At 55.0% G+C, this 21,865-nt stretch overlaps 1 protein-coding gene across 1 annotated transcript; it reads left to right on the top strand.

The window, feature by feature from the left end:
• The first annotated feature begins 289 nt into the window (after window positions 1-289).
• OAF (out at first homolog) lies at window positions 290-20,309 on the top strand. Its single transcript, XM_027979327.2, has 4 exons — window positions 290-835; window positions 16,705-16,839; window positions 17,883-18,063; window positions 19,279-20,309. Exons 1-4 carry the CDS (start codon window positions 569-571, stop codon window positions 19,542-19,544), a joined length of 849 nt encoding a protein of 282 aa, XP_027835128.2. The 5' UTR covers window positions 290-568; the 3' UTR covers window positions 19,545-20,309.
• Window positions 20,310-21,865: the final 1,556 nt, after the last annotated feature.

The following is a 21,865-nucleotide window of genomic DNA, read 5'->3' on the forward strand; positions in this document are numbered from 1 at the left end:
AAGGGATCTGCCAGGAGAGTCAACTCCCGGGCCAGCCCGGTCGCTGCCGGGGCGCGACGGGGAGGGAGCGCGGTTGAGAAACCCAGTTCCCACCAGGCCGCCGCGCGCCGGTCAGCCCCGTGCCGGTCCGCCCCGCCCGCCGCCGAGCGCGGGGAGAGCCGCCGCGGGCCCTTTAAGGGCCGAGAGGTGCGCGGTCTCTTTAAGGCAGGTCCTGGTGGTTTCTGTTTTCTGAAGGAAGTGACGGGGGGTGGGATTGAATGAAAAGTGCAAAACACAGTCTCGGAGCTCCGGAGTCGGGGGCCGCGGGAGGCGCCGCGCTGGGACTGGGAGGCGGACCGGCCCCGGGAGCGCAGCGTCCGCCTCGGAGCCGCCGGGGGGCGCGCGGCGGAGCGCAGCCCACGTGCCTCGGCGCCACGTCGCTGGCGCCCCGCGGCTGAGCCCCCAGCCCCAGGGGGAGCCGCGCCCCCGCGCCGTGAACTAGCCTCCAAGTTCGGGCAAAGTTTGGCCCCGCAGCTCCCTGCCCGCTCGCGGCGCGCCGGGACCGCGAGGGCGGCGGCGGCTCCAGGGGATGCGCCCGCCCGGCCGCTGCGGGGTCCCCCGGGCGTCCCCCGCGCTGCTGCTCCTGCCGCTGCTCGTGCCGCTGCTGGGGGCGCCGCGCGGCGTGGGCGCGGGGGCCGGGGCTAGCTCGCCGTCGGAGCTGCGGGTGCGGGTGCGGCTGCCTGACGGCCAGGTGACCGAGGAGAGCCTGCAGGCGGACAGCGACGCCGACAGCATCAGCCTGGAGCTGCGCAAGCCCGACGGCACTCTCATTTCCTTCACCGCCGACTTTAAGAAGGTGAGGCACCGTCGGTTGCCCGGCGGCGGGGCGGAGGGGGGAAATCTGCGTGCCTGAGAGGGTCCCGTCTGCTGGCCAGAGAACTGGGCCAGGAGAGGGACAGGGACGCGACTTAGCCAAGGTCACGCGGGTCTTCTCCACACCTCTTTGCCCTGCTCCCCAGCGCCCGTCATTCTCCCCCACGAACTGCTCTGCTGCCCTTCAGACTCTCCCTTGCGGCCTTTCACCTTTTTACCCTGGGCGCCGAGGCCCTCTAACCAGCTAGCTCCGCACTTCCTCTTCCAGGTCTCCCCGCGCCCTCCAGGTGCTGACCCTACTAGAGTCAATGTTAATAACCCCGTCTCCCTTTCTGGAGTAATTCCCTCAGGCTTTATCAGGAAAAAGTCCTGGGCCAGGCATCAGAGGTCCCGGGTTCTCACTGTGACCTAGGGCAAGTCCCTTTCCTTCTCTAGGCCACCTTTCACACCTCTGTACAGGAACAAGAGGGAGACTCCAGGTCTCCCAGCCCTGACATCTTGGAGTCTATGTACCACCTCTCCTTGTTTCACTTCCCTGGGCTGGGGAAGGGGGTTCCTGGGTGGTGCTACGTGTCCCCCAGGCCAAGGAGAAGCCACCTCTTCTCTTTGGAATGAAAGTCTGGGGAACTTGCAGTGGAGGACCTGGAGAGAGGCCCCAGGTGAGGTCCCCAGGCTCTGGGAGAGGTGCCACCTCTTACCCTGCTTGAAGGGCTGACCAACCCTCAGTTTTGGCTCAGATTCTGGGGAAGGGGATAAAGACCAGCCTGTCCTGTGTGTGTGTGGTGAAGGGAACAAGTAGGTGGGAAGGGTGTGTGTGTGTGTGTGTGTGTGTGTGTGTGTGTGTGTGTGTGCGCGTGTGTACAAGTAGGTGGGAAAGGGGTAAAGACCAGCCTCTCCTCTGTGTGTGTGTGTGTGTGCGTGTGTGTGTGTACGAGGTGGGAAGGGAGTAAAGACCAGCCTCTCCTCTGTGTGTGTGTGTGTGTGTGTGTGTGTGTTTGGTGAAGGGAACAAGTAGGTGGGCCTGGTCCCCTGGATTGTGAGGTGGGGTAGAGAATGGAGGTGCTCAGGGTTATCAGGAAGCGAGCCTGGAAGGGCAGCAAGTAACGGTGACCCAGGGGCGGGAACCCTGGCAGGAAAGAAGGTGGGTGAGGTGTGGTACTCAAGGGAGTCTCCTGATCAACTGAAGCATGCTCCCCACCTCCCTCTCCTGTAGAAAGAGGCCCTGGGAGGCTCTAGGGAAGGGGAGAGGGGAAGCCGATGAGACAGCCAGCAGTGGGGAAAGCCCAGGGCTCTGGGGCAGCTATCTGAGCCGCCTCTCTCTCCTTCCTCTTGGAGACCAGAGCTTGAGAGGAGTCAGGGCAAAGTTTGCAGAGTCACCTAGGGACCCAGCCACATTGCCATAGATGATATACCAGGTTAGGGGCCAGGGATCCCATAGACAGTGGAGGTGGGGCTTGACGGCTGATCTGTCCCTGGACTATTGGGCTGTCACTGACCAGGGATGCAGGGAGACCAGTTGAGGGGGTGGGGTGGGGGTAGGGGTGCTTGAGTGTTGCGATTGGGAGGGCTGTGTGATCCCTTCCTTACTGAGCAGGCCTAAGCTGGGTTCTCAATTCAGGCAGGGGCAGGTGAGTGTGTGAGTGGAGAGCGGGAACCTGACAGGGCAGGAACACCTCCTGCCTCCCTACTTAAACTCCAGGGGAATTTTGTCAAGTCTGTTCTTTTCCTGGAAAACCCAAATAGGGGAAGCAGGAGTCTGAGCATCCCCTCCAACCTGCCACTGAAACCCTTTGTCCTTGAGAGTGAGCCTCAGGCCAGCCCGGGAGTCTCCCACCCTCCTACCCCACTGCGCATTGTTTTGTGGCAGTTCAGGAACCCTCGAGAGACTTCCCCATCCCTGGGACCACTCCAGCAGCCAAGACTGTGGGTAGGACACCCGTCAGAGAGGGCTCAGCTTTTATAGCCTCTAGCTGCAGCTTGGAAGGTTTTATTGCTCTATCCTGAGGGTAGGGGAGAGGCCAGTGGCAGTGGGGTGCAGGCCTGGGGATTGGGGCTGAGGGTAAAGCGAGGGGCCAACTGCCCAGTTAGAGAATCCATTTGGAACTGATTGTAAGAGCCTCATTTTAATCCCCTCAGCAGTTCAAACCTCCCTGCAGCTTTTCAGAGTAACCTCTGACCCAGAAGCTGGCATTTCACACCCGCCCTCTGGCATCTCCAGTTTCATCAGCAAGGGAGGGAACTGAGAGTGAAAATCACCGAAGGGAACCAGCTTTCCAAGGTCCCTTCCTACTCTGGATTTCTCAGCTGGCCTGGGGTGGGGTGGAGTTGGAGAAGGCTGGGAGTGGAGTGGAATAGCCTTTATCCCCACCCTAGTCCATGGTCTGCATTGGCCAGAGCAGCTTTTATAAGGGATATTTTTGGGGTGGGTCACCTCTCGTTGCTCGCCCAGTCCTCAAGGTCTCTGGCAGATTTCCAAGAGAAGCTTCTATCTAGAAGTAATGACTTTTCTTGTAGGAAAAAGTCCTGGATCTGGTGTTTCTTTTACTCCATGTACCAAATCCGTTTGTGGGTGGTTTGGGAATAGTCCCTAGTCCATTTGGGGATAGTAACATTGGCCGCTTTGTCACCTTTGGGAAACAGTCCAAACTGAAAGGAGACAGACGTAGTTTAACTCTGGGCAAGCTACTTGATCTCTCCAAGCCTTCATTTTTTCATCTGTAAAATGGGGATGATAATGGTACTGTTCCCATGGCCATTGTGAGAACTAAACTGAGCCACGTACAGGAAATACTCACTGTGTATCATCTGCCGTACCCAATGCTCCAGAAATAGAAGCCACTGACTTTCATAATTATCACTGGCTCACGTCGCATCTCAGCAGGGACCCTCTGTGCTAAGCTCGGATGCAACAATGTTGAACAACAGACCCAAAGTCACACGGAAAGACAGCACTGAGCCTGGAAGAGCCTTAGTCCCTCATCAGAACCTTCTCTCTGAAGCTCCATGTATTAGAGTTCCCCCGCAGAACAGAAATAATAGAAGAGAAATACACCCAGGCCCGCAGAACAGAAATAATAGGACGGAAATACACCCAGGTGGCTCAGTGGTAAAGAATCTGCCTGCTAAGCAGGAGACATGGGTTGGATCCCTGGGTGGGGAAGATCTCCCTAGGAGAAGGAAATGGCAACCCACTCCACTTTATTCTTGCCTGGGAAATCCCTTGGACAGAGGAGCCTGGTGGGCTACAGTCCATTGGAGTTGCAAAAGAGTCGAACACGACTTAGTGACTAAACCACCACCACAGAGCTGTAGAAGAGATTTTATTTGAGGAGTTGTTGGCTCGCACAATTATGAAGGCAGAGAAGTCTGTGGTCTGTCAGCTGGAGGCCCAGGAAGACCTGTGTCTTTCCAGTGTGAGTGCAGAGGCCTGAGAACCAGGAGCACTGACGTCTAAGGGCGGGAGAAGATGGATGTCCAGCTCACGCAGAGAGAGCAGATTTCCCCTTCTCCACCCTTTTTGTTCTTGTCACGCCCTCAATGGATTGGATGATGCCCACCCACTCTGGCGAGGGCCACCTTCTACTCAGGCTCCTGTTTCACATGCTAGTATCTTCCCAAGACACCCTCACGGACACACCCAGAAAAGATGTTTTATCAGCTCTGTGGGCATCTCTCAGCCCAGTGAAATGTACATGGGAAGTTAGCCATCACACTCCAGAGTTGCTGGCCAGCCCCTCCGCAGGGAGCAGTCATCTCTGTTGTGTCCTGCTACTCAGGGCAGCAGCAAGGCCCCCTGTGCTGGATGCAATATAGCCCTCCTCCAGCCGGTCGCACCCCTGCCCCAGCGCCCTGTCCACACCCCTCCAACCCTCTGCCTCCTCCAGCACCACCTGGCCCTCCCCACCCTGCCACGCTGGACCTGAAGCCAGTAAAACTGTCACAGTGATCAGCCCACTGTAGGACACAGAGCCCGGGCAAGGATCACACACTCCACAAGGCCCTCCAGGCTACCAAATCACCATCGTGCGTGACTGTAAGCCCTGCCCACAGGCTGCTGACCATCAGTTCAGGGCACAGCTTTCAAAAACCATGCTGCAGCTCGGTGGCTCCCAAACTTCGCTGCACATTTGAATCGCCTGGGGAGCTTTCGAAAACCCAGTGCCTCGGCTGTACTCCAGACCAATTAAGTCCAAATGTCTCAGGGTGGGAACCAGACAGCAGGGTTTTTAAAGAGCCCCTGGTGATTCCAATGAGCAGCAACGTTTGGGACGCCCTGACAAAGTTGCTCCAGGGATAGAGGGACTTGGAGGAGGCACGAGGTTAGACTGTGAAATGAAGGTCAAGTCCCAACTCAGTCATTTAGTTGAAACCTGTGTTTCTATCCACAATAACCCTAATGTGTTTAAACGCCACCCAGGGCCGCGTTTTCGGTCCCCTTAGCACGAGAATGCTGATTCATCATATGGTCTCCGTAGGCAATGCCCTTCTTTATAATCCAAAGCCTATGCATGTAATCATACCCAGATGTACAGACTCACTGGGCATGTCACCATCCTGACTCTCCAGCCTGGCTTTTGATCTGATAGTTGCCTTGGTCCCCTTCCCCCAGGTTGCTGTCCCCATCCAAGTTCTCTTTCCCTCTGGGTATCTCTTATCATCTGAGTGTCCAGAATCTGGGGGAGGGGGATGAGTCATGTTCAGGCGGTGTGGTTTGGTGCTGACTGGGCAGGGAGGGTGGGACTGAAAGATAAGAGAAAGTCATGTACAGCTACAAAGGGCAGGTGGGGGTGGTGGTGAACCATGGCTGCAACAGGAGGAGGGAGAAAGGAGCCAGACTCCAAATGTGTGGAGGGTGGGGGCCAAGAGGGGCCACGGGCTGGAGCCAAGATGTGTGTGTGTGTGTGTGTGTGTGTGCGTGTATGTTAGTTGCTCAATCATGTCCGACTCTCTGTGACCCCATGAACTGTAGCCCACCAGGCTCCTCTGTCCGTGGAATTCCCCTGGCAAGAAAACTGGAGTGGGTTGCCATGCCCTTCTCCAGGGGATCTTCCTGACCCAAGGACTGTACCTGGGTCTCCCGAATTGCAGACAGATTCTTTCCTGCTTGAGCCACCAAGGAAGCCCAGAGCCAAGATAAAGGGGTCCATACAACAGGGCAGGTCAGCTTGAGGTCACTTCAAGGGACCCATGCCCTGGGCACCCATGCCCTGAGGGGTGGGGGTCAGAGGAAGGAGCAGTCCAGAGAGCGCAGTCATCCGTGCCTTGGGGGCTCCCTGTCTGGGTAGGGGGAGCAGCTGCAGGCTGTGAGAGAGTCAGCAAAGATAGGGAATGTACAAATGGCCAGACTGATACCTGCGGCTGTTTGTTCTAACAGGATATCTCATCACAGGGGTGTCAGGCAGGACAGCCTCTGAGGGTGCAGTGTCCGCCTCCCCAGCTTAGGTTGGGTCCCTGCAGTTTGGTGATCAGTAGTGGAGGCACGTGATGGAGAGGGTGTCTTTTGGGGAACAGATTACGGTAGAGGTGCTTTCAGCAGAGGCCCAGAGCTTTGTGGTGCCCAGGGCATTTCCCCACAGGAGTTTATGAGGAGTCATCAGAGAGAACCGCCCCGCTTGTGCCCGTGGGGCCCCAGGTTCTAACAGCAGTCCCTCTGCCATGTCTGAGGAAGCCCTCCTTGTGTTAGGGATCAGCAGCCCTGCCCCAAGGTGCAGGCTGGCCTGTGCCTCCCACTCTCTGAGTACTTATGTCCAGGTGGAGTCCTGGCAAAGGATCCCGGTTGTCCAGTGAGGACTGCCACCTGGGACAAGTGAGTGACCTTCTGTTATTGATGGGGGAGAAACGGAAGTGAGGGTCTTCCTGTGAGGCTTCCCAAGGGTCACAGAGGTGGTGCCGGTGAGACCGAGGCCAGCTTTGAGGGAAGAATCACAGCTGTCTAGGTCTCACACACTGAGTGGTCACTCAGATCACACACTGACAGTGGCATTCACACACCTGGCCTCATTTGATCCTCACCACTACATCGAATGGTGAGTATTGCATCCATTTCGCAGATGTGCAAACTGAGGCTCATGCCTGTGTAGTGACTTGGACAAGATCAGTAGCTAACGATCCAGGATGGGGACCCAGGGATTCTTCCACTGTGTTCTGACTGCCTGTGTTTGCTGTGACATATAAATGGGCTCCTTCCCGGAGGCTGAAGAAACCCGAACAGGGGAGGGAAGAGGAAGAAGGAGGCTGAAAAGAGCCTTGGTGCAGAGGGACACATCTATGGAGAAACTTTCCTGCTTACAGACTTGGGCTGGACCCCTCCCCGGAAGCTCACCACATGCCCCACCATGAATTTTGAGTTTTGACCTCTTCACTGAGCCTGGGATATTCCCTTTTGCCCTCCCGCCGTGGCTCCTGGAGAGACCATGGGAGTGAGGGGACCATTTTTTAAATAGATACTTCTAAGCACTTGCTGTACATTTTTCTGCCCTTGACCAGCCATGTGGCTTGACAAGTCACTTAACCTCTCTGAGCCCCAGGCTCAGACACAACACAAATGCCATATGACGGCTTGGAGACATGTTGTGAGAAGTGAATAAGAGGCCTCAGCAAAGCAGAGGCCAGCAGAGGCAAGTGAGAAGAGAACTAGCAGTTCCAGCCAGGGCCCCAGCCCTCCTTCCTAACACAGCCAAGCAGATTGTTCCTCTTCTGGGGACCCAGGCATCATTAGGACTCCCGTCCTTTCAGTTGGCAAGTGTTGAAGTGGCTGGCCCCCACAGGGGGGCGGGGGAAGATTCTGATGAAGGGCTGGGGGCGAGGGAGGGAGGCGCTGGGGCTGGGAATGCGAGTGAGCGGGAAGCGTGGAGCCCCGGAAGCGTGGAGCCCCGTCTCAGGAGCCCTGAGTCAGCGGGACGTTGGGGTGCATTTGATCCACATAAAGCCGCACATTGTTCCTGGAGCAGTCGGGACAGTGGTGACCTTTGGGATTTGGCTGACGGAGCGCTGGGGGCCTGGGGGAGGGCAGGGGGCACTGCCCCCAGCAAGTGGTTGCACGGATGACCTGTAACAGGGAGTCTCTGTGTAGGCATAGCCCCTGGGGTCTGCAGGCATCTCATAATCCCGGCACCAGCTGGGGAGTGTGCTTGGCTTGGCTTTGGGTTGATTTCCATTTGCCTCTGTGCCTCTCCAGGGGTCCAGCCAGAGCAGCCCAGGTGCTCCTGTGCCTGTCCTGGGGCGGCCAGTGCGGGTGAGGAGGGCCCTGTTCCCTGGCTGCCTCTCCAGGCTGACCTCTCACCTCCCCAGCACAGGGAAGCCAGCCCCACTCTAGGTGTAAAGCGGCTCCAGCTAGGAGCCGAGCAGTAAATATTTGGGTTGGCTCAGGATGGGCCTCAAAACCTCATACTCCGGTGTGCCAGGAAGGAGAGCAAGATGGCAGAGGAAGCTCCCAGGAGATGGTGTGTGCCGTCCGAGGGGCAGGGGGCGAGAGGAGCAGGTGCTCCGCGGGGACCTGGAGCGTGGCCTCCAGCCTGGGCTGTGTAACCACAGTGCCCCAGAGGTGGGCTGGGAGAGGGCTTTTGAGGGAAGGTCAGTTCCACCATGGGCTTTCCTGGTAGACTGGCTGGTAAAGAATCTACCTGCAATGCAGGAGTCCCCAGTTTGATTCCTGGGTGGAGAAGTTTTGCTGGAGAAGGGATAGGCTACCCACTCCAGTATTCTTGGATTTCCTTGGTGGCTCAGATGATAAAGAATCCACAATGCAGGAGACCTGGGTTCGATCCCTGGGCTGGGAAGATTCCTCTGGAGGAGGGCATGGCAACCCACTCCAGTATTCTTGCCTGAAAAAATCCCCATGGACAGAGGAGCCTGGCAGGCTACAGTCCATGGGGTAGGTAGCAAAGAGCTGGACATGACTGAGCAGCCCAGCAGAGCACAGGAGCTCCACGGTCTGGCCCTCTTTGTTTTCAGTTCCCCTGTGGTCCAGGGCTGGGTGGCAGCGAGGTCTGAGATGGGAGAGCCTCCCCGCACTTTCCCATGGTGGGCTTTCTGGAAAAGGTGGCTGAGGAAGGGCGCTTGGAGTCGGGGGGAGCTGGGAGCTTGCGGTGGGAAGGAGGGCAGGATGGGTGGAGGGGCGGTCGGCCAGGCTAGGTTGGGGAGGTGAACTGGGAGAGGCCGGTGTGAGTGCCTGGAGGTAGGTGAGTGTAACAGCCTGTGTGCGGTGGGGCGCAGAGGCTGATGTGTGAGAAGGCATAGAAGATGCTGTGTGTGTGTGTATGTGTGTGTGTGTGTGTGTGTGTGTGTGTGTGTGTGTGTGAGAGAGAGAGAGAGACTTTGGAGGAAGAAGGGAGGGCGGGAGAAGGGTGTGGAGAGACTGTGGGGAGAAATGGGCGTGTGTGACTACATGCAAGGGGTGCTGCACTGATCAAGAGAAAGGGGGTGGCATGGAGACTCCTGGGAGAGGCCATGGGGGCGGGAACATGCCCCTAGGGGTGCAAGAGAGGAGGGGCCCGCGGCCGAGCGGAAGTGTGGGCTCCAGCGCAAGGGGCGTGGGGGGCCTGGTGCCGCGGGGTGAAGGGTGGGAGACCTTTGAAAAATCAGCACCTCTGGGTGAAAGCTTGTGGCCACGTGGCCCCTAAATGGGGGCAAGCAGGTGTCTGTCTGTGTGTACAGTTACGATTCGACTTGGCTGTAACATAAAACCCCACAGCAGTCAAAACAAGAGAGGCTTGTTTCCCCCTTTCATTCTGGAAGCTGGCAGTCGGGCTTGTGTGACAGCGCCAGGGTCATCAGCGCTCCCATGGGCTCTGTCTTCGGGGTCACCTCCTGTCCCCAACACCGAGCTTTCCCTGGAGCCTCTCCTCCGGAAGGCAGCAGCAGAAGCCTGGCTCATGTAAGTGCAGAGGGCTACCCCCTGCTTTTCCCAGAACAGCCTTCTCTCTATGAGATACAGAGGGTCTAGGGCTGGGAGTGGATGCAGGGAAGAATAGAATATCTGGGAGAGGGCTCAGCGGGGAGCTGGAGTTAGAAAATCTGGGCGCCTGGGGCTGGCCCTGCAGCTAGGTGACCTTGAAGGTCACGTCCCCTGCTGGAACCTCACTGGAGCATGAAAAAGCTCCGCTGAACCTCTAGAAGCCAAAAGCGTAGCTGTAGCTGCCAGTATGCAGGAGCCCAGGTACAAGGAAGCCCAAGAAGAACCGTCTTCTTGTTGGGGGCAAGAAGTTTCGATCGAGGCCCCAGAGTGTGGGTGCCTTCACTCAGCTTTGTGTCAGACTGAGGACAATGCATAGATAAGGTGGAGCCGCTGTCCTGAGCCAGGGGCCCAGCATGGAGGACTTGTTGCCCAGGCAGAAGACACTACACGAGGACTGGGGCCCTTCCAAGGTGTTTAGATAAGATGCACCCTGACCTAGCACAGCTCAAGTTTCTGATTCAGCTCTAAGCCAGGGATTCGTGCATGTCACCTCCAAGCCGAAAATCCAGTGATTATTTCCAGTGGTCTGCTAGATGAAGCTCAGACTTTCACTGGGCTCTCAGACCCTGTCCCTGCCCTCCCACCAGCCTCTTCCTTCCACCACTGCCTTCCCCTCCCTCCCTCCCTCCCCTCCCTGGTACTCCCATCACTTTCCTTAGGACCCTGGCCTGCTCTTGTGTGTTCAGTCCATCCTTCATTTATTCATTTCCAGATATGTATTGAGCACCTGTTGTGTTCTAGTCGGTGGGGATACACTGCAAATAATATACTATCCCAGCCTCAAGGAGTTGAGGTCCTTCCAGACACAGTGGGAGGAAGGTAGGGATTGGACCTGGCCAACTCTGCTGGAGAGTTGGTGGGGGTGATGGGTGCATGTGAACTGAGTCCTGAAGGATGCTGGGCAGGATGGGACGGGGCATCCCCGACAGGCATCACCTCATAGAAAGGCACATGGCCTCGCTTATTCTGGAAACCGCCACCTCTTTGGTTCAGTGCTCAGAACTGTCAGCAAAGATGTGGATGCCAGCCTCTGGGGGGTACACTTTATGTAAAGAAGCCTTGGAAGGGCATTAGGCAGATCATAAGACGATAGTGTGAAGAGATGGATGAGGGGGCATTAAGATGCCTTTGTACACCCCAGCTTCTGTAATTTATTCATTATTCATCTTCTGTAATTTATTCACCTGAGGTTTCCCAGGTGGCGCTCATGGTAAAGAACCTGCCTGCCAATGCAGGAGGTGCAAGAGACGCAGGTTCAATCCCTGGGTCGAGACGAGCCCCTGGAGGAGGAAATGGCAACCCACTGCAGTATTCTTGCCTGGGAAATCCCATGGACAGAGGAGCCTGGTGGGCTGCAGTCCACGGGGTTGCTCCACGACTGAGCACACAGCACACACACACACATTTTCTGAAATTGCCTCTCTCTTGCCTAGAAAGCCCCCTATCCTCTCATTGTCCAGAACCAGTGAAGTATCCTTCAGTCTAGTACAGGGGTTCCCAGCCTCCAGGATCTAGTGCCTGATGATCTGAGGCAAAGCTGATATAACAATAGCAATAAAGCACACAACAAATGGAACGCGCTTGAATCATCCCCAAACCATCCGTCCATGCATGCCTCCCCTGCCCCAACCTGGTTCGTGGGGACATTGTCTTCCACAAAACCTGTCTCTGGTGCCAAAAATGTTGAGGACCTCTGCTCCCTCCCTCCACCCTTCCCAGCCCCCTGCCTAAAGGGACCGGAGCACTAGAGTCGGACACAACTGAGTGACTTTCACTTTCAGCTTTACCCTATAGTACTTTGCATAAGCCTCAACCCTAGGCCTCATCATGGGCGCTGACTTCAGTTGTAGGTCAGCTTCCCCTATGAGTCACTTGAAGACTGGGGCCCTGACCTTGGTGTTGCCCACTGCCCTACCCTGCTGCCTGTGAAGGCCCTGCTCCAGGTGATGCTAGTCAGCGCTCTCCCACCGATTTGCTGATTACCTGCAAGCTCCAGCAGAGTCACCTGACTTCTCTGGGGCTCTGGTGTGTCTCTGGAAGAAAGCTCTTTTTCCTTGCCTCTGCAGGTCTGGAGTTGATCACAGTTGGAGCTAGGCCAGGGATTGCAACAATTCTAGAGAAAAACGGAGGGAGTCCAGCCCATGCTGTTCTGAGACCTTTCACTCATCTTTCCTCACAGGAATTCCTTGAGGTGTAGGTATTGTTGCTTGTACTCATTTTACACATGTGGAAACTAAGATACAGAGAGGTCCAGTGAATCCCCCAGGATGACATGGCGTGTATCAGCAAAGCCAGGATTTGAACGTGGGCAGCACTGGCTCCAGAGCGTTTGCTCTTAACTATCCTGCTCTCTGAGAACCTTTAAACCACCCACAAAGGACTTCAGCAAATCCTCAGTACAGTAAGTTCCCTGCATACAAATGAGCTCCCTTCTGGGAGTACGTTCATAAGTCCAGTTTGTTCGTTAAGTCCATCAAGGTTAGCCCAGGTACCCAACTAACACAGTTGGCTATATAGTACCGTACTGTCTTGGGTTTATACTTTTCACACAAATAATACATTTTAAAAAACACAAAAAGTAAAACATTTTTAATCTTATAATACCGTACTTTGAAAAGTACAGTAGTACTGTACAACAGTTGTCATACAGGGGCTGGCATCGAGTGAACAGGCAAGAGGAGTTACCGACTGGAGGAGGGAGAGGAGGTGGGAGATGGTGGAGCTGAAGGATCATCAGAAATAGGAGATGGAAGGCAAGCTGCAATTTCATTCATGCCTGACGTTGATGGCTCAGGTTCTGGTTCCTTGCTGGAACCAGATGCATCTTTGAATGTTCACAGCTTGAAAGTTCGTATAGGGGACTTGCTGTATCTCTGTGACCATCCCCTCTGTGTGGCCCAGTTTTAGCCCTGGTACCGTCCCCTCCTCTTCTTCCTGGTGGCCTGCTCCTGGGGGGCTGGAGGTTCCTAGGAGCCCGTGGAAGAAGGAGCCTTATAGAAACTGCCCATTTTGGATGTCCTAGCCTGAGACCTGGGCCTGAAAAGCCTGCCATGTGCTCTTCCCAGCTGTGTCGTCTGCCTTGGGCATTAGGCCGCATCTGGGTGGATCATCCCAGGGGATTCTTGGGCAGGGAGGAAAGCTGGGGGCTTAGCATCTGGTCAGATGTTCCCTGAAGCAGGGGGCCCTCTCCCCTGCCCTGTCCTCTGTGCTGGAGGGAAAGGGGGCCCTAGGAGTGAGTCTGAGGTGTGGGGAGCAGAAGGTAGGAGAGACACTGGTCATAATGATGGAGCCACAGAGATCCAGCTGCTTGGACTGCTGTCTCCCTCCCAGGCTTAGCACAGGGAACTTGGTTTCCTGGAGATACAGATTAAGAAGGTTGGAAAATTCAGAGTTTACAGAGGCCCTGGGCAGAGCAGGAAGAGGGATTAGAAAGGTGATCCTGTGTCATCTTTCCCTGATGTTTGCATCAGATGCTGTTGACTGTTAGTCACACACAGCCTTGAATGGGAGCCACCATCGTCCTGGGGCAGGTCTGCAGAGGACACGCAAACCACATGGCAGGAAGAGGGCCCTGCGTTCTCTTCTGTCACTCACTGGCTGTGTGGCTGCGGGCAGGCCACACTCTCTCTCTGGGCCTGAGATTTAGTTTCTTTAGAAAGTGAAAGTGGTAGTTGCCCAGTCATGTCCGACTATTTGCAGCCCCAGGGACTGTAGCCCACCAGGCTCCTCTGTCCATGAAACTCTCCAGCCAAGAATACTGAAGTGGGTTGCTGTCTCCTTCTCCAGGGAATCCTCTTGACCCAGGGATCGAACCTGAACCTCCTGCACTGCAGGCAGACGCCTTACCATCTGGTCTGTCACTGGGCATCAAAGACATTGGATTAGTTGACCTAGAAGCAGTTGTGCATTATGGTTGTGAGAGTTTGGATTTTGGAGGCAGGCTGCCTGGGTTAAAAATTTTGGCTGCATTTCCTCTTGGTCTCATGACCTTGAGCAAGTTATCCATTCCAAACACAGTAATAATCATACTTCCTACCTCCTGTTGTTGTGAAGATTTGAATGGGACAGTATATCCTTTTTGACTCATGGTAACAGTGACTTGTCCCTACCAGTTATAAACTTCAGTAAATCTTTGTCCTGCAGAAATAAATGAGAGACATAGAAGAAATCTATCTCAACAAAAAATTCTCATCCCCTCGCTTCACCTGCAGTCAGGTTACCATTTTGGTAGCATTTTGCTGTTGTCATTGACATTGTTGTTTTTTGTTGTTGTTGCTATTTTATTTTTTTTTTAATTTTTATTTTTACTTTATTTTACTTTACAACACTGTATTGGTTTTGCCATACATTGACATGAATCCACCACGGGTGTACATGCGTTCCCAAACATGAACCCCCCTCCCACCTCCCTCCCCATAACATCTCTCTGGGTCATCACCGTGCACCAGCCCCAAGCATGCTGTATCCTGCGTCGGACATAGACTGGTGATTCGATTCTTACATGATAGTATACATGTTACAATGCCATTCTCCCAAATCATCCCACCCTCTCCCTCTCCCTCTGAGTCCTGACATTGTTATTTAATCTAGAAGCAGGGAAAATATTCTGACAGATTTTGTTCACCCCCTGGTCTGGTCTAGAATTTTAAATACTTTCTCTGGCTAGTGGTAGATGGGTAGTGTCCAACCAGGAGGCCAGCTCGGGGCAGCCCACAAACCACAGGCTATGGCACGTGCCTGTGGTATCGCAGAAGATGCTGTGAATATCCCAGATGGCATTCTCTTCAAGGGTCATGGCTGAAAATACACGGACTTTGGATCCTGCCTGGGGGTCCTGCCAGGGACATCCGCCTAACTCAGCCCCAGGAGGGGAAGTCTGGTATCAAGTCTCCCCTGGCAAAAACTGAGCGGAAAATGCACCCAAGTACCAACTCCAGTCTCCCCTCAGCCGACCTGAGGGTGTGGAAGATTGGATGACCGAGGCTTGGCGGGACAAGGAGAGCCTAGCCTCATGGCCCGAGAGCGGATTTCCTGCTGAGAGGAAGCTGCGGTTACCCGAGCTGTGATTCACCTTCCCTCCAAGCCTGGGACCAGGAGGAACCTAACATAACCTTTCTCACCAGCTGGGCCTCAGTCTCCCTGTCTACTACAGTCTTGGTGGAAAATCTCCCTGGACACTCCCACCCCTCAATGTTCCAGAGACCATTTACAGTGAAGGGAAGTAGCGAAAGTCCTTGTAGAGTCAGAGGAATTCCAAAGGGCATGGGGGGTGGGTGGGGAGATACTTCCTTGGTGGTCCAGTGGTTAAGACTTCGCTTGCCAACGCAGAGGGTACCAGTTTGATCCCTGGTCAGGGGGCTGAGATAAGATCCCACATGCCCTGGGACCCAAAAACCAAAACATAAGACTGAAGCAATATTGTAACAAATTCAATAAAGGCTTTAAAAATGGTCTACATCAAAAGACTCTAATACAAACAAACAAAGAAAAGGACAAAAAGGGCACGGGGATTTGTGGGATGATAGCACTGACCAGTCACCTGCGGTGGGCCAGTGGCCCCAGCCAGCGCCGCTGGGCGCTTGACTCAGGGCGGGCATTCTCTGTGTTTCCCTTCACACCAGCCTGTTCTGTCCTCACCACAACCCTCCGGGTAAAAGTGGCATCATCCCCACTGTACAAACGAGGCTTAGAGAAACTGGGAGGTGAGCTGGACGCCACTAATACACTGCAGGCTTGGAGGGGAACCCTGGGCCCCTCGCTGCCTACACCGGAATCCAGGGGGGCCCCTCAGACCCGTTCTCAGAGCATTTCACTTGGCAGGAAGCACTCAGTGAACCGAGAGGTTTGGTGAGTGAGCCTAGGGCACGGTCGTTGAAGGATTCGTATCTATATAGGCTCTATACCCTCTGTGTTGGTGCAGGACCACTAGGGTTCCTGGAGGAAATATCAGTGTGACCAGGGTCCCTCCCAGTCAGGGGGGATCTTCACACACTTAGACCACTGCTGACTGGGACCTGCTGATGTCTCATTGAGAGCCATTAGCCAAGGCACAGAGCTGGGTGGGAGCAAGGGATACCTAGGGTGCCCAGGGTTTCAGCAGCCAGTTTGGAAAGGGAACCCCATCCCACAGCCCCTCTCCCTTCTTCCTCTTTCCCTCTCTGGCCTCCCTGATTCACACGGTGAGTCAGTGACAGGAAGGAGCCCTTGGCCTGCTGGTCAGGCCATTAGTAACCCCATGGGGAAAGGGGAAGTGGGGAGGGAAGGGGAAAGGTGAGCCATCGCAGCACCCTTGGCAACAGCTGCTGCTGTGTCTGCCCTTAACCCCATCCTGACCCCGCCACCTTCATCTGAGATGCTGGTGTCTAGGAGCCTGGATGACTAGAGCACTGGGGGCATTCTCCCCAAACCTACTGAATGGGAAAGTCAGCGAGAGGAACTCTGAAATCTGTGCTTGTAAAACGTGCAGCCTCTGCCTTGTGACACCCTGGTCAGGTGGTCGTAGGGGCCCTGACTCACCCTGAACAGGGAGCACGGGGGTGCCACAGAAGGGAAGCATCATCTGTGAGTGAACCAGGTGCCAAAGGGGTGGTTTCCTTTAAGGTAAAGTTCCGTACTTTTAAACAGCCTTGTTTTTGGAAAGCTTTCTAGCGGTACACTATGTGAATTTTCCAGAAGGCTCTGGAACATCTGGGGTGTGTTCTTTTAAGTCACGGGTTTAAATGGGAAAGAAAAAGATTCCCAGGACAGCGGGAGGGAGGTATCCATTGCAGGACAGTGTCCAGGCCTGTGTCCCCTGAGGGAGGGCAGTCTGAGCTGAGCACTGTGTGTGTGGGGGGACTGGTGAGGAGACCTCACCCCCTCCAACCAGCCCCCATCCTTCTGCCCTTCCCCATCAGGATGTGAAGATCTTCCGGGCCTTGATTCTGGGGGAGCTGGAGAAGGGGCAGAGTCAGTTCCAGGCTCTCTGTTTCGTCACCCGGCTGCACCACAATGAGATCATTCCCAGCGAGGCCATGGCCAAGCTCCGGCAGGTGAGTGCCCACCCCAGGCCTGCCCCAGAGCCCACATGCACCCTTGCAGCTAAGCTCTGGCCTGGACCCCACCCGCCCCAGCCTCAGTCTCCCACCCTGCCCCATCCACCTAATCCCTGGCCCCACACTCAGCCTCTAATCCTGAACCCCCTGATTATGCCCCAGGCCACACCTGATCCCATAACCCCAGATCCCTAATCTGCACCGAACCCCTATCTCTCAAATTCCTCCTGCCCCCAACCTCAGTCCCTCCCCGTTTATGATGGAGGCAAGTCAGATCTGCCTTCAGCTGTGGCACCACCACTCACCATCTGGGTGACTCTAGACACATCACCTCCCTTCCAAGTCCCTATTTTCTTTGTTTTTTGGCCACACCACAGGGCATGTGGAATTTTAGTTTCCCAGCCCGGGATGGAACCCATACCCCCTACATTTGAAGCTCATTTTTAACCACTGGCCCTCCAGGAAAGTCCCTCAAAGCCCCTGTTTTCTTACTGAGAGATGGGTTACAGTGAGAATTAAGTGGGATGGAGCATGTAAAGTGTTCAACGCAGCTTTGGAACCCCTCAGCCTATTGCCTGCTCCCAGTCCCTTCCCTGACCCCGGGCCTCTCGCCAGCCTCAGGTAAGCCCCCTAAACTCTTCAGCAGGACCTGTCCTAGGTCCCACCCTTCTGTCTGCTTTTCCCAGAGAGATTCAGTTACCTGGATATTGGGAAGTACAGGACGCCAGCGGTCATTGACCCTGGGACAGTTGGCCTGGCTTGCCCACCAACAGCACCCCCCCCCCCCAGCAACATGTCAGAATTTTCCCTTAGGTCTCAGAGGTCAGCTCAGTGGCGGGCTGAAAAGGCTCCACGGTGCCTTGGGTATCAGCTTTTCCACCGTTTGGAGGGGGGCTGGTTCCCCCTGACTGTCACCCTGCAGGTGGCCCCAAGGATCTGAAGGCAGCCAGCCTGGGCTTGTCTGACAATCAGCGACCAGGGAAAGAGTGGGCAGGGGGCTGACTGAGGCCGGGTGGGAACAACTCTTCTCTTCCACCCAGAAAAACCCACGGGCAGTCCGGCAGGCTGAGGAGGTGCGGGGGCCAGAGCGAATGCACATGGACATCGCCGTCAACTTCAGCCAGGGGGCGCTGCTGAGCCCCCATCTCCGCAACGTGTGTGCTGAGGCCGTGGATGCCATCTACACCCGCCAGGAGGACGTCCGGTTCTGGCTGGAGCAAGGTCAGCTGGGTGCGGCCCACTGCTGTATCACCTCGAATATGATGGGGAGCAATGATGAGATACGGGAGTTCTCCACCCAGCTGGGACTGGTCAGGGAGGGCTTCCTGGAGGAAGTGGCGCCTGCGTGGCTCTTTATTAAGGGGAGTCAATGAAAGGGATCGATTCCATGTAGGAACACGCAGAATGGTGACTCTGCTAGGCCCTGGGGAGGGAATTCCCCAGGCAGCTCCACCCCCTACCCCATCTGTGCCCTGAGTGAGAACACAGGTGAAACCTGTCGAGGACATGTGCAGGAACCAGGGTCTGGATGGGGCCCAGAGACACCCATTCCCACCTGGCTACCTCTGCTGCCGCCTCTCAAGAGTTCACCTCCACTCCTTCACTTCACACCTTCTGGGGACCCAGCGTTTCTCCCCCAGGACCCTTGAGAACGTCTCCCATCATGGTTTGGTCCCTGCCTTCCTGGCCTATGTGACCTCACTCCTGGCGCATCTCCCGGTCATCTTTCCCAGCCCTATCCTCGGCTCCTCCCTGTAGGGAGGGCAGAGAGATGTCACCATTCCAACGCCAGGTCCCTGGTCCTTCTGCCTGGCTGGCTGAGCGTAAGAGAAATGCCTGCTCCTCCCAGGGCACCACTGGATTTAGGAATGCCCGACAGAGCTGTAGCCATGCCCCCGACAGCACCTGCCGCTCCCCTGTGGGCTGCACCCCAGACCAAGGTGGAAGCCACATGCTGTCCCCCAGGGACCAGGGGCTGGCCCCTCCCGTGGTCATTGAGCCGAGCCTGGGCTAGGTCGCTGCTCTGTGCCCCCAGCACCCCGCCCGTGTGTGCCCTGTGTGCTGGCCACCCTGACTTCCCCAGCATGTTTGTGCTGGCCCTTCCCTCCCTGGCCCTCCTCAGGTAACCACCTCCTTTAGAAGCTTCCCTTGCTTTCCTGCTCCTTCTCCCCACGCCTCTGTGCCATCATGTCCAGCACAGTAATGGTTTTAAGCGTAGGGTGGCGTGGCACTGGCAGGGGCAAGTGGAGGCCTTGAAGTCAAGACAGTCCTGAGTCCCTGCTTACTGTGTGACGTCAACCAGGCCAATAACCTTTCTGGGCCGTTTTCTCATCTGTAAAACAAGGGTGATAACACTTAGCTTGTGGGGGTGCTGGGATGCCCAAAGGGGTCATGTGGGGAGGCCCCCACCCCCCTGACCCCCGCCTTCTCTCCCAGGTGTGGATGGCTCCGTGTTCGAGGCTCTCCCCAAGGCCTGGGAGCAGGTGTTGCTGCCTCGATGCGGGCAGGTGGGGGACCGCGGGAGGCCCTGCGTCTGCCACTATGGTCTGAGCCTGGCCTGGTACCCCTGCATGCTCAAGTACTGCCACAGCCGCGACCGCCCAGCGCCCTACAAGTGCGGCATCCGCAGCTGCCAGAAGAGCTACAGCTTCGACTTCTACGTGCCCCAGAAGCAGCTGTGCCTCTGGGATGAGGACCCCTAGCCAGGCTGGCACGAGGGGTGGTCCCCGAGGCAGCTGCCCGGGACCCACTGCCCCTCCCCCAGCCGCCAGAGGGGGTGCCCCCCCCCCACCTCCGACACCCGAGGCCTTATTGCTCTTCCTTCCGTCACCTAATCCCGGAGCCTCTGGCCCCCTCACCCGTGACTGTGAAGGAGTGTGGTGTGGCAAGGGTTAACTCATGAAGGCAGCCCCCACTCCTGCCCCGTGCCTTCCTTGGGGACCCAGGGAGAAGGGGGCTTCTCCAAGCTTGCCTCCCCTCCTCCATCTCCCTGAAGTGTTCACTTTCAAGCACCCAAAATGTGACGGCCTGTGACTCTCCTGTTTAACTCTTCTAAGGTTTAGACCCTGAAAGGTGTCTGTGCCTGTCGTACCCAGCTCCCCACACACAACCCCTGCCCCACCGTTGGGAAGGACCTGGCCCCTGTGCACCCTCCCACCGTGCAGCAAGGAGGGGAAGAATCAGTGCACCAGAGGGGGCACAGCCCCAAGCATGGATCTCAACGCCTTCCTCTCACTCTGGCCTCTGAGGCCGCCGTCCCCGCCCTGACACAGACCGTTCGTGCCTTTCTGCAAACCTGGACTTTGCCGAGGGAGCAGGTGCCGGCTTGCTTCCTCTAAACGGAAATATTTTTGTAAGGTTCTGGGACAGGGAGGGAGCATGAAGTATGAGGAAAACTTGAATTCCAGATTTTTAATGCAAAATATTTATCATTTGTACCAGAAATAAAAGTTTAAATTTTTACTTGACTGACAGCTCTAGACGCAGAGTTCTGAGAGAATTTTTAGCCAATGCTGCCACCTGGTGTCAGGAGAGGTGTCCCTGTCCAGGGAACCGTCTTGGGGACAGCCCATCTAGGGACAACTCCTGAAGCACCTACTGTGTGCTCAATCTTGGTGGGGGGAGAGGGGAGGATGTAGCTGGGGGTGGCTATTACTAGGAAAAGCTATGACAAAACTTCTACACTTGAGATGAGACAGACACAGGTGGGTAAGCAGTAAAAGACACCATGAGATCGATGAAAATTGTGAGCCAGACCACTCCAAGGATCAAATCCTGGAAATAGGTTTACTGTTGTTTTTTTTTTTTTTCCTAGTTTAGGGCTTCTCAGGTGCTGTTAATGGTAAAGAAGAATGCAGGAGACATAGGCGACCTGATCAAATCCTGGAAATAGGTTTATTGTTGGTTTTTTTTTCCTAGTTTAGGGCTTCTCAGGTGCTGTTAATGGTAAAGAAGAATGCAGGAGACATAAGCGACCCGGGTTCGATCCCTGGGTTGGGAAGCTCCCTTGGAGGAGGGCATGGCAACCCACTCCAGTATCCTTGCCTGGAGAATTCCGTGGACAGAGGAGCCTGGCGGGCCACAGTCTCTGCTCTCACGAAGAGGCGGGCGTGAACGCAGCACACTGTAATTGATTTACAGGGTTGAGTTAGTTTCTGCTGTACAGCAAAGTGACTCAGTTGCACACACACACACATATATATTAGTTTGCATTTGTTACTCCCAAACTCCCAATCTGTTCTTCCCCACCATCCCTGCTCCCTTGGCAACCACAAGTCTGTTCTGTATGTCCGTGAGTCCGTTTCTGTTTTGTAGATACGTTCATTTGTGTTATATTTTAGATTCTACGTGTAAGCGATATTATATGGTATTTGTCTTCCTGATTTACTTAGTATGATCATCTCTGGGTTCATTCATGTCGCTGCAAATGGCATTTTATTTCTTTTTTCTGACTGAGTAGTATTCCACTGATACATGTGCCACTTTTTTTTTTTTTATCCATTCACCTGTCAGTGGACATTTAGGCTGTTTCCATATCTTGGCTATTGTAAATAGTGCTTCTGTGAACATAGGGGTACATGTATCTTTTTAAATTAGAGTTTTGTCTGGATGCATGGCCAGGAATGGGATTGCTGGATCGTATGGCGATTATATTTTTTAGATTTTTGAGGAAACTCCATATTGTTTTCCATAATGGCTGTACCAATTTACATTCCCACCAGCAGTGTAGGAGGATTCCCTCTTCTCCACACCCTCTCCAGCATGTTATTTGTAGACTTTTAAATGATGGCTATTTTGACTGGTATCTCTAATTTTCTTGAAGAGATCTCTAGACTTTCCCATGCTCTTGATGAAAGTGAAAGAGGAGAGTGAAAAAGTTGGCTTAAAAGCTCAACATTCAGAAAACTAAGATCATGGCATCTGGTCCCATCACTTCATGGGAAATAGATGGGAAACAGTAGAAACAATGACAAACTTTATTTTTTTGAGCTCTAAAATCACTGCAGATGGTGATTGCAGCCAT

Source organism: Ovis aries, chromosome 15 (genome assembly GCF_016772045.2).
Source record: "Ovis aries strain OAR_USU_Benz2616 breed Rambouillet chromosome 15, ARS-UI_Ramb_v3.0, whole genome shotgun sequence".
Taxonomy (NCBI): domain Eukaryota; kingdom Metazoa; phylum Chordata; class Mammalia; order Artiodactyla; family Bovidae; genus Ovis; species Ovis aries.

Coding starts and splice junctions, on each gene's coding strand:
- OAF (XM_027979327.2), top strand. CDS start 569: ATGCGCCCGCCCGGCCGCTGCGGGGTCCCCCGGGCGTCCCCCGCGCTG. Junction 836..16,704: donor TCACCGCCGACTTTAAGAAG/GTGAGGCACCGT, acceptor CTTCCCCATCAG/GATGTGAAGATCTTCCGGGC. Junction 18,064..19,278: donor CCGGTTCTGGCTGGAGCAAG/GTCAGCTGGGTG, acceptor CTTCTCTCCCAG/GTGTGGATGGCTCCGTGTTC.